General features: G+C 31.4%; 1 protein-coding gene across 1 annotated transcript; it reads right to left on the bottom strand.

The window, feature by feature from the left end:
* Positions 1–2,044: 2,044 nt before the first annotated feature.
* Positions 2,045–4,007, bottom strand: LOC105137555 (MATE efflux family protein LAL5-like). Its single transcript, XM_011043337.1, has one exon. It carries the CDS (start codon positions 3,902–3,904, stop codon positions 2,255–2,257), a length of 1,650 nt encoding a protein of 549 aa, XP_011041639.1. The 5' UTR covers positions 3,905–4,007; the 3' UTR covers positions 2,045–2,254.
* Between the last annotated feature and the right edge of the window lie 8,378 nt (positions 4,008–12,385).

Here is a 12,385-nt window from a genome sequence, read left to right as displayed (position 1 = left end):
TGATTTTATGTTTATTAAGTGGGATGATTTGGTTATATTATAAATCTCCATTTCCGAAGAAAAAGAAATTAATTTACTACTCTTGATATTTTATCTTTCAAGGCAAGAATACAATGATCAAAGCCGAACAAAATCAATACGTGAATTTCATTAATTTGACTCATTATGGAACTCAAAAGTGTCTCTCTATTTTATAATAGATTAATTTTTATGCCCTCTTTCTCTGTTTTATGCAAATCTTTTCAATTATTCTACATGGGATTATATATAAATGTGTTGAGTTTGTCTATTTATATTACATAAAAAGATGGGTTTAGGAGAATATAAGAAATAATTGAAGTCAATGGATTCCAAAGCACAACGAGGGCATGGTTGCTTTCTCTTTATTGGCTCAACTAATTATGTGTTGACTTGAGAGATGCAAGGGATAATAAACCAAATCAACCTCGGGTCAGCCTTGATTCTTGATTATGATTATGGTTAAAAGTTTGAAAGAGATTGAAGGTATAATGGCATAAAAACTCCCAATTAAGTTGATTCCTAATCATGTTCCAAGATTGATGGTAGATCTCAGGGGTCCAACAAGCAGTAGAGATTAGATTATCACTAGTGGATATATCTTTCTTGGAGTTGTCAGTAAGATTCTTGTACTCTGCTTGACTTTGCCGATTGAAATTAATTGCAACTTGCATTTTGTTTATGTTCCTTCCCCTCTTCTTTTTTATTATTCTAAAATTCTATCTGTATCTGTAACTTCTTGAGTGTATACATTAATTATGAAAAAAATTGTCGTATCTTAATTGAGAATAAGAAAAGAGCAAATACCATCAGGATTTATTCATGCATGGTTTGTTAGAAATTAGAACACACACACACACACACACACACACACACACACACAGAGAACAGATCATGACCGGGTCATTCAGGCAGCTGGCCGCCCAGCAACGGTGGAAAGTGCTGGTGTACCATGGAGGCGGCCAACTACTAAAACCCTTTGACATTTAAAGTGTCAACCATTTAAATATGCAATAAAAAACAATGATCCAATTTTGTTTTTTATTATTAATTTAATCCATTCCAGCTTAGTTAGATTTCTAGCCTCACCAAAAGTTATTAGTTTTCTTTTATTATTTGATGATCAAATAATTACAACCAGTTTTTGATTCCAAGCTCATAACCAAGTGATTAAATTGTTGTTGTTATTATTTTATTTTTTTTATCAAGAGTAAGTACAATTATTATTACAATAGATAAATATCTGGCTCATAACCAAGTACAATTCTTATTAAAATCATATTGCTATTACCAATTATTAACTCTGCAAGATTTAAAAAATAATTAAAAATAATGGAGTAAATTTATTTAATTTCTTTTAATTTTTACATGCGCTGGACAAATTATGACACATGAATATTTTATTTAATATAAAATTATTCACAATAGTATTTCTAGATAGTATCTTATTATTGTTTCAAAACAAAAAAATAGAGTCAATGGACACATATCTCTATGTATTTTCAATTTTGAAATATAAAAATTTATTCAAAGATAATTTCATAAATTTATGTCTCTTCAATAAAAAAATGTTACTATCTTTTTTGTATATGTATTTTCTATTTTATGACATTAACCGAACACAAGCTCATAACCATACAAGACCCCATGCATTATTTGGTCAAGGTTCTCAGTTTTTTGTTACCCTAGAGAAGATTAATCAATTATCGAGAGGTTTTATTTACCACATCAAAAGAAAAGAGAGGGAGAAAAATCATCAGATAATAGAATATTATTTCTACAGCCTTGGAATTTTCTAGGAATCGGATTTAGAATTAGAATCTAATCCGACATTCTGTTACTATGTAAATGTTAGTGGAATCAAATGTAGCATTTTCCTTTGCAATGGTTGGTTACACCTTCTTTGGCCCTCTGCTACCTTAATTGCGAACAAATGCTACATGTTATTCTCGAAGGCGTTTGACTTTGAAGCTTAAGATATTAAGGTTTAAGATTGACTGATCAAAACTTTCAAATTAGAAAACACTGCACCCTGAAATAGTTAATTTTTTTTTTTTGGTATAAATCTTAACAGGTGCAGTACTATACGAAGAATATAGTCTAGCCCTGTTCAAATTGAAGAGGACAAAATCAAGTACCATTCTCTTCTTCTCCTATACAACTTATAAGGACAAATGAAGCTAGAGACAAAAAGGATTGGGATTTTTTTTTTTCTGGGAGTTAAACAGGTGAAGGTTTATAAAAGATTATCTAATTGATGATCACAAAATAAATATAAAGAATCCTCCTTGATTTCAGCTTTAGGTGGCTTCTTTTCTTCAACTTCTAGGCTGTCATCAACATTAGTAACAAGAACCAAAGCATGTGTCAGCTCTTTAGCTCTTTGAGCTTCAATTTCCCAATCAGTCCTACCCAAGACAAACAACATGGTCACCACACAGGACCCTTGTGCAGCTAAGAGGCCTAGCCATAACCCTTCAAAATCAAACCCTGCATAGAATCCTAACCATACTGCCACTGGCGTGCCAACAAGGTAGAAACATCCCAAGTTGATGTTTGCTCCAACTTTTGGTCTGGCTGTCCCTCTTAAGACTCCACAGCCGGTTGTTTGTGGGCAATTTCCTAGCTCACAAAGACCAATTATTGGCAACACAAGTGATGTTAAGGCTATGATCTCTTCGTCCTGGGTGAACATGCTAGCCCACACCTTCCTGACCATAACTGCAAAACTTAGAGCTGAAAACCCAAAAATGAAGCTGAAAGAAAGGCCTGCAATGGCTGCAAACTTTGCTTTCTTGGGCTGGTTAGCACCTAGCTCATTACCAACCCTTGTTGATACACTGAAACTTAGAGAAGAAGGGAATATGTAAATTAATGCAGTGGTTTGAATCAAAATGCCCATTGAAGCAACAGTTGCTTTTGGATTCAATAATAGCCCACATAGCAAGATCATGATCTCATACCACCACCATTCAAGACACACTGAGATGCAGCTTGGAATGGCCAAATTCAACAGAGTTTTCCACTCTTTGAAACACTCCACTGAAAACCCTCCCCATGTCTTCTTGTGGACACCAGAAACAAGGATATAAATTATCAAAGAACCTACAAGAATGAAGTTAGTCCATACCCCACTAAGAGCAACACCTTTAGTCCCTAAATTTAGGTGCGTAACGAGAAAATAGTTGATAGGAATGTGTAGAATAATAGCTAGAGTGGCACAAAATGTGAGAGGCAAGGTTATTGTTTGAGTTCTAAGATAGATTCTCAATGGATGCAAAAAAGATTGAGCTAAAAGGTCAGGAAGAGAGTAAACAAGAAATGACTGTGCTTCTGTGGCTATCGATTCATCTTGGCCGCAAAAAAGAAGGATGCTTTTCATGTTTAGCCAAAGAAAAGAAATAGGAAGTGAAGCAACAATGAGCAAAAGTATTGTTCTCTGCAAAGTTTGGCCTAGGAGGTGGTGTTTTTGAGCCCCGAAAGCTTGACCACAAATCGGTTCCATTCCCACAGCCAGGCCAGAGAGGATAGAGTAACCAGTTATATTAGCGAACCCAACAGCAAGAGACCCACCAGCTAAGGCTAGCTCGCCAAGGCGGCCGAGGAAGAGCATGGAGATCATTGAGCGTGGATAGAGCAAAAGACCGGTTAGCATCATGGGGAAAGCTATTTTGGCTATGGATATTGCTTCTCTGATAAAAAGGGTGAGGTCGGTCTGGTTTGGTATCTGGGTTTCTTGTCGTAGTTCTTTTTGTGTCACACATGTTGGGCTTTTAGGGATCAATAATGGGGTGAACATGTTGGGCTCTTGGTCTTTGATGGAGACAAGGAAAGGGAAGTCCTGATTGCATTTGCAGGATAGAGGAGGCGAGTTCAGCTGGCACATTCTTGTTTTGTGTAGGAAATGTTAAAAAGAGTTAGCGTTAGAGAGAGAAAACAGAGGTAGAGAAGTGTTTTTTGAGGGGGGGTTTTCGGATGGGGCGAAGGAGGGTTTTTATAGGGGTTTGGGAAAGACGGCAATAGCATGGCTCATCTTGTAATCGCTCCCATACGTTTTGTCGCTTCTCGGTGGCTTTAGCACCGGCCCTATGCATTAAGGAAACTGAATATAGAGAAAAATCCATAAACAATGAACTCAGATTTTTTATTTGGATGGAGCATGGCATTGGGTAAAGATTGGACATAGCAACTTCATTTGTGCTGGTATTTAGTACCTTGATTAAATAGGATTAAAAACCTGTTTTCTTTTGTTCTATGGCCTAATTTTCATCCTAGTTTATTTTATTTTATTTTATTTAATCTTGTCTATTTTTATTTTTAATTATAAAGCTTGGATCATCCCGTATGGCTGACCCAAAACTTGAATAAGTATAAAAATAAAAAAATAATTAATTTAATTTATCTTAATAAAAAATTTAAATTAACTCATGACACGATCAATATTGATAAAACTCGACCAAGACTTATTGACTTTAAAAAATAATCAAAATCATGTCGTTTTAATTTTTTTTAAAAATGATTTTTATAAGTCAACCCAATTCTTTTTTATTCTTGACATGGGTCTCATGTAGAGTCAACTCTTAAATTAGATTTAAAAATTATGTTCCTTTTTATTCATCAAATACATCAATTTCTTTTATAAATGCACTGAACCTGGGAATTAATTTTCAATTCAAAGAGAAAAACCAGAGAGAGAACGAATTTTCTCTTTACATGTATAAACCAGCTGTTGCACCGTAAAAAGAAGTCAAGAGTATCTCTTGAATATATTATGTTGGCTCCCATAGGAAAAAACTCTAATGTGTTTAGAAAAAGGGACAAAATAGTTTTTTGGAAGGTTTATATACAAGCACCGTTTTGATCTAAACTCCAAAAAGCTTCAATTGGGCCCATCAATGCTGCCTAGACAAGGAAAATTTGTTTGCATCGATTAAGTAGAGACTTCACTAATTTATTGCCATTGCCAACTCTGAGTTTGTCCTGTTTGTGTTGCCGGACGGCTTAAGTGATTGTGTCACTTCAGTATTTTTTACATCACTAGGTAATGGCCAGGCCACAAGATGCCGTCGATGATTGTCCTAGACTTTATTATCCGGCATTAATGATCATATATATTAGTCATGGTCAATGTACTGTATGCAACAAATTGTTGAGGCTTCTGTTAAAAAATAGCATTAAATCACGTGATATTTTCATGTTCATACGCTGGTCGACATCCCTTTCCCCTAACATCTCTTCAACCGGGAAAAAATTCAAGGGATAACCTCATAATGGCGCTCAAAATAGAAGTCAATTCTCAATCGGGTCCTCAAAGAACTCTCTCTCAATAAGTTCTCCGTTCTATTAAAACTCCTTGTCTAGATTCTTGTTTGATTAAACTTCTGAACCCGCTTTTTGAACAGGAAAAAACATGTTGAAAAGCATAAGAATAATGTTTTTTAACCTGTTTTTCCGTCCAAAAAGCAAGTTGAGCAGCTTAAATGAATGAGCCCTAAATCGTTGGGTCTAAAATCATTGTAAGTTTATATATATATATATATATATAGAAAACATTAATTTCTCTTCATAGACGGTGGCGTTATAATGCATAAAAATGGTAATTCAGATGAAAAGGATCAATGGATTTTGATTTGGTGGGAGTTTCTATTAGGAACCAAACAACGAAGTGCTTTAAAACAGCATTTCATTTAGGCAAAATCGATTATATGTTCATGCAATGAAGTGGTAAAACAAGATTCGGGGCATGAGTCATTTCAGCATCTTAGGCTTTTGGTAAAATAATCGCGGGTTTTTCAACTTTCAGCCAGGGTCTTTCTTTTACGCTAGATGGACTTACACCGTCTACGCTTCTATTTTGGAACAAAGCCAATTGGATGGGAGTTTGGTTTCACACCCTTTATTATTAGTGGATTGGTCTCGGCAGAGGGGAGATCACTCGAAGTCTCTCCAGCACTTGGGTGAAGATCTTATGTGCCCATGCTTGGGACCCTCTTGACTTGAAACATGCACATAGAGAGCGTCGTGGCTTAAATGGTCATAAATGTGTAAAGAGAGCACTAAGAAAAAAGAAAGTAGCGATTTCCAATGCTTAAAACTCCTTTCGTAATGCTTTACTTGACTCTAAATTAAGTTCCCATTCCACACCTGTTGAAAATTTGTTTCTAAATTCAGTTGAGAATTGATAGCTCGATCAAAGATCCCACCAATTTTTTGTAGTTATTAAGAAACGTTTTGTGGTCTTCTCTTTCAAAGTCACTTTCGGTGCTCTTGCATGCAAGAAAGGGATATGGGAAAACACTCTAATTAACACTGTTGATGACCTACAGAAATAAAGGAAAATAAGAAAACAAAACATACTAAATCAGTCACAAAGTTAGAATTAAAGGGAAAAAACCCAAACGGACAGGTGGTTATTCAATGCCGAAAGACCAGTGGTAAATAGAATTCCATGCTTTCACTCGAAGGGATTGGGGGCGTGGAGGTGTTGGGGAGGTGGGTTGTGGTGGTGTTGTGGGTGGGGGGATGAGGTTGGTGGGGGGCATGCTGAAAGAATAAAGAAGGGTCAATGTAAGATTTTGCTTTAGATCATGCCCTTGTAGAAATTTGATGATATTGATGATGGTAAATTAAAACTGCTTTTGACATAAACACCACAAATGATTGTTTTATCTTGCCTTCAACAAACACACACATATATATGATGTTCTCATTGTTTTATAATAATGTTTCAAAATTTAAAATACTTAAAAATAAATTTTTTAGTTATTGGATTATAAAATAATCACAGGTTTTAGCATGATGGTATATTCTTCATTGTTGGTAAAATTTATTACTTCTTGTAGAAAAAATATAACATATAAAACATTTTCTTTTTGAGGGATTTGGAGACCTTTAAGCAATGAGAAAATAAGCATTTATTCTTAAAACAAAAGTATTTATTCTTATTTTTTATATGATAAATATTCTAAAATTAAGAATGTATTTTTATCAATAATAGAGATCATTAACTTTTTACCTATATGATTCTAGGGTTATTTATACTCCTAGAATCATGTAAGAAAAATACTTCTTAAGATTTTTATTGAAGATTCTCTACTTTAAGTAAGCAAATTTATCGTTTTTTTTATATGATCTCAATTTTAAAATATTATTTTTTATATATTTTTATAGTATATGTAATTTGTTTGGATATTTACTTGCTTTATAGTTTTTTCTCATTCAAATTTGTTGTAAGAATTTATGATTTGCACATGTAAAGGTTTGTTTTAGATTTTGTAAAATTATATGTGTTTATAAATTGAAAAAAATTATGTTGAATTTTATGATTTCTACATTTAGAGGATGAATTATTGTAATGAGGTTTAGGATTTTATAAATTACACACTATCAAATTTGAGAAATATTAGTAAATGAGGTATTAAATGTCTATGCAAGAAGTATATATATAAAAAAAATTCTCCATCCAGATATTGTAACAATGAATCTTTTAGAAAAAAGAATTACTGGAGAAATATTTGTGTTGGTATGCACACGGAAAACCATATATTCTTCACGATACATGATAAAAATGATGGTTGAGTCAACTTCTAGTTTTAATACAGAGCATGAAGTTTTAGATGACAATAATAATATTTATAAGAACATTGCTATGGATGAGTTTAGAATGAATTAGAGCCATGTAAGTCAATATCAAATTATAGATGAACAATCTAATGCAGATACAACCAGGTTTTTTTTATCTTTTAAAAGATTTTGACAAGCTATTGTAAGATAGTTGCACAAATCACAGTAAATTATAGATCATTGTACAGATGTTCATCATCAAGTCAGATCATGTGTTGAGTGAAGTAAAATATGACAGAATTATCAAATAAGTAACAGGTATTTTATCTAAAGTGAACAGGTTTAAAGAAAACTTTTATGTTGTTAAGTTTATAATAACACCTTAATCTAAAATATCAAAAAATTAATATATATTCAAACTTCTGCATGATATGCTCCCTTTAAAATATAAACTTAACCGTATAGTATTTTTATTATAAACCCAAAACTGAAAAAAAAATGACTTATCATTCACTTCATTCATTTTACCCACGTCATCATATATTTTTAATGAAACAACCAATAATTAATTAATTACATTTCAACAATTATTCTAGATAACAAAGTAATATTGTCGGGAAAAAAAATAATGTTGGAAAAAATTATTGTTTTATTGATTTGTTTTAGAAAAAAATAATTATTGATTTATTGTTGAAATTTAGTAACACAATGTTTTTATATAAGTAATGCTCAACATTCGAGGTCTCGAGCGGTCATTTTATATTTGACCTTTTTAGGCACAGTGAATGATGTATATACGAGATATAGTTATAAAAAAAATATAAAGTATTTTCGGATCCCTCAATGGTCAAGATAACATACTAGTTCGTAATGGGCATACTATAAGTACACTGAGTGTTTCGAAAGGGCTAGCTAGCAAATTCAAATTGCAAAATCATTAGAATTGTATTAAAAATTAATTATGTTCCTAGGAGAGGAGAGGAAACTGGGGTTGGATTGCTAACATTCGTGATGATTTATCAGATTTAAAATTGATATTAACTAAAAAATCAAAATTGTGTTAGATAAATTATTATTTTTAGCCATAACAAGTCATAAAAGTTAATTCTAAGGATTATTTTCTTAAAGAGAATTAAAATGATTTAATTTCTTGACATGTATTTTATTTCTAGTCATAAGCACACCCAAATTTATTTATTTATTTATTTTATTTTTAATTGAATTGGTTGTAATCTTGAGTTGATTTATCAAACTAATCTAAATTTTCTGATAAGGGATAAAAATTAATTCCATGTCTTGATTTGATGAAACATAAACTATTTACATTGGAACTAAAAAACTTACAAGAATTTTACTTTTGCTAACTTCAAGTGAGATGGTTTAATCTCCAGATGAAGGAAGGATAAAACATTAGCTGCTCGTTTTTCTTGTTTTCCTAAGAAGGTCAAACATAGCTTTTTTTTTAAATTGAGAAGAACCACATGAGGCACAAACAGTAGTTGTCGTTTTTCATTTTCTTTTATAAGAACATGTTTACATGATAATTTTGTATTCTCCCTTTTGATTACTTTTGGACAATTGACTCAAGCAAGACAAAACATAGTTTGGTAGTTTATCACAATCAATTTCTCCAACTTAATTACAATCAATCTTTGCTAGGAAAAAATTCTGATGTGCACCTTTTGATTTCTAGGGGAGATATTATTGGTTCAATTAGGAAATCTAACTTGAAAACTATTGAGATTGAATTCGACTTAAGAGTAGAATTGTGTGAACTAGAGAATGATAATATTAATTCTTTTAGTTAAAATTACAACAAATAGTATTTGGGTATGTTTTTAGAACAGAAAATAGAAAAATAACAAAAATAAATTAAACAAGTTTCTATGTATTTTCTGTTTTAAAAATACAAAAATTCATTTCAAAACTTCTCTAAAATATTTCTTTTATATTTTTATATTTTTTTCAATCAAATATATTTTTGTCTTATATATATATATATATATATATATATATATTATCTTAAAATACAATTAGAATATTAATATTAAGAAAGATAGCGACATGAATTTTCTTGTTCTTTTATTCTTAATAACTAGAAGGAGGCTTTGAATTGATTACTGCAATGGCACTATCATCCTCCCATTTCTTCCTATTCACACTTAAAAATTATTGAGCTCGAAGAAGACCAGAATTTTGCGAACAAAAGAATGATTACTTTCAATTTAGCTGAAAATAGAATGATTATTTAAAGTAGATGGCAACTTTTTTTTCTTTGACTAATTGCTAATTAAAAGTTTATTTGAATTTATGGGTACATGCATTTCCTTAATTCCTCTCGCAGTGTCAATGTGAATAGGATTTAATTCAAATATTAAGTATACAATCATTTCTTGTTACACTAAAACCAATCCTAACTATTATGAAAACGATAGTCTCATCAATTCCATAGAATCATTAGCCTCCAATATCGCAACAAAATTTGAACTTAAAATCTCCAAGATCATGTTCTCAATTTAATCATTGAACGCCAACTTTTTCAAGGACATATTAGCTGTCCTAGTAATCAAAAGGGTACCTAAGCAATTGTCATTAACTAAAAATCCAGTTCATAGACTATCAGACTTGTGGTTTTTTCCCAAAACTCTTTTGTTTCCTTTGAAAAAATACATCTCTCACTATGTTTTTTCTTGCTTGCATCCAAGATATGAAGAAGCAGTCAAGCCTTCCTACCTCATTATCCAAAACTTGAACGAGGCAGGGAGAGAATACAACAATAGTGCTACCACAGCACACTTATCTATAGCTTGATAACTACAAGTCAAACTCTTGTTTAAACCGCTAGAAAATTCCAGCCAGCATTAACCTAGCTTGGTATCATTCTTTTCATCACTTCGTCCTATAAATCTCGATAACCCCATGTCGCCAAAGTACCCTATCAAGTCGATAAGCTTAATGAATTGAAGGATTATGATCAAGAATCATATTATTATAATAAAATCTCCTTTCACACACTAATTTTGGAAGTCTCCAAGTAGTCAAGACTTTATTGCATGTTGATGGTCTTATGGATAGGCTCAAAAAGAATGAGGATGTTATCTAGATAGTTTATTCTCTAAGTTTCAGTCGTAAGTGTGTGTTTTGAGGTGTTAAATTAGTAATTGAAATTATTAATCACAGTCTGGACACATCTTTTTTGTTCTAACGGATCCTTGTTCAATATTTAGAAAGATCCTAAATCCCTTTTAGACTACTTTGTCTTGTTCTTTGAAGCCCGTTATTTCTATTGATCTTTGCTTTGTTTTTACTTGTCTTCTCCACCGAAGGCCATTCCCATTTGATGTCCTTGCGTGGAAGATGAGACAAGAGTGTAAATCAATGGAAGATTTGGGTTTGCACGTGTATTCATCGCGTTGAAAATCCCACACGTGTAAACCTGCATGCCCATCTAATCTGCCATAAAAATAGCCGTACCGACTGGAGCTGATTTGCTGACAGCTATCTGTCTGTCCTTTTCATTAACTATGAAAATTGTTGTTTCCTACTTTTGCTGCCTTTTCTATTTTCAAACGTTGTTGTTCCCTTTTTTGAACTTTGAATATCAGAACAATATTTGAATTTTTTTTATAAATATATTTTTAAGGATTTTTGAAAAGCACAACTAACATGTAAATTAAATGAAGAATATTTCTAATTAGTTGTGTAAAAAATAAAAATATCATTCAATGAAAAAATAATTCCATGTTTAAGGAATAAAACATATTTTTTTTTATGTGGCTTATGCTTTTATTAATAAAATTTGAATTATGTTATGTTTGCTTTGGAGTTAAATATTAGAAGTTAAGTGTTATTGTTAATAATATTTTATAAATTTAATTATAGTGTAAAACTTTTTTTCTTTTTTGATTTGAGAGAAGAGAGAGAGAGATAGAGACAGATTGAATTATGGTAATAAATAAAAAAAGTCTATTTTGGTAATAAAACAAAAAATCTTATTTAACACTAATTCCAGTTATGAAAAAAATTAGTTTTGGTGATAATGAATTTTATTTAATGAGAAGAGTTATAACTGGGTGTTTTTTATTCTTTTTATTGTTCGAAATGAGAGATTTGTTGATACGATCTAAGCAATATCAAATTCAAATTTTAGCGTAAAACTTTTTTTTGGTTTAGTTGTATGCTATAAAGCATAACTTTCAGTTTGAATTTTGGATTGAGATGAATTTTTTGCAGGAGTTTCTAGACATGTTGTTATACATTGGCATTAAATTTCAGGTAAATCAGAGTTTGATAAGGAATTATTTCATAGGATTGAATTTAATGGACAAATCTTGTTAAATTTATCTATCTGGACCTTCATCTATTTTTTTGACTATGTATAAAGATACATAAAGAATTATGCTAGGATTCCAATTGAAAAATGTACATTCTTATCTTTCTGGTGATATATTGCATGTCTATTAATTTATCTAGATGTGAGAGAACAAAGTGTTCGAAGTCATGGCTAAAATTTGCTAAAAATATACAAAAATTAAAAAAACATTGTTTATTATAGGTTTCAATCAAAACATTAATTATCTAATGCTCATAAAAACATATGTGACAACTATAAACTTATTTATTCTATAAGGATTTCATGTCCAATAATGAGATATTTATGGTAGCATATATCATTTATAATTTGCAAGGATCTCATATCCATTATGAAATGTAAATTGAGGCAAGAAGGCTTAAGATATATTACAAGATTTTCTTATTCCAAAATGAGATTATATGAGGTTATTTAATGGAGATACTTCAGCCA

Source organism: Populus euphratica, unplaced genomic scaffold (assembly GCF_000495115.2).
Source record: "Populus euphratica unplaced genomic scaffold, PopEup_1.0 scaffold149.1, whole genome shotgun sequence".
Taxonomy (NCBI): Eukaryota; Viridiplantae; Streptophyta; class Magnoliopsida; order Malpighiales; family Salicaceae; genus Populus; species Populus euphratica.
The sequence above is the reverse complement of the archived record's forward strand: the minus strand, read 5'-3'. Positions and strand labels throughout refer to the sequence as shown.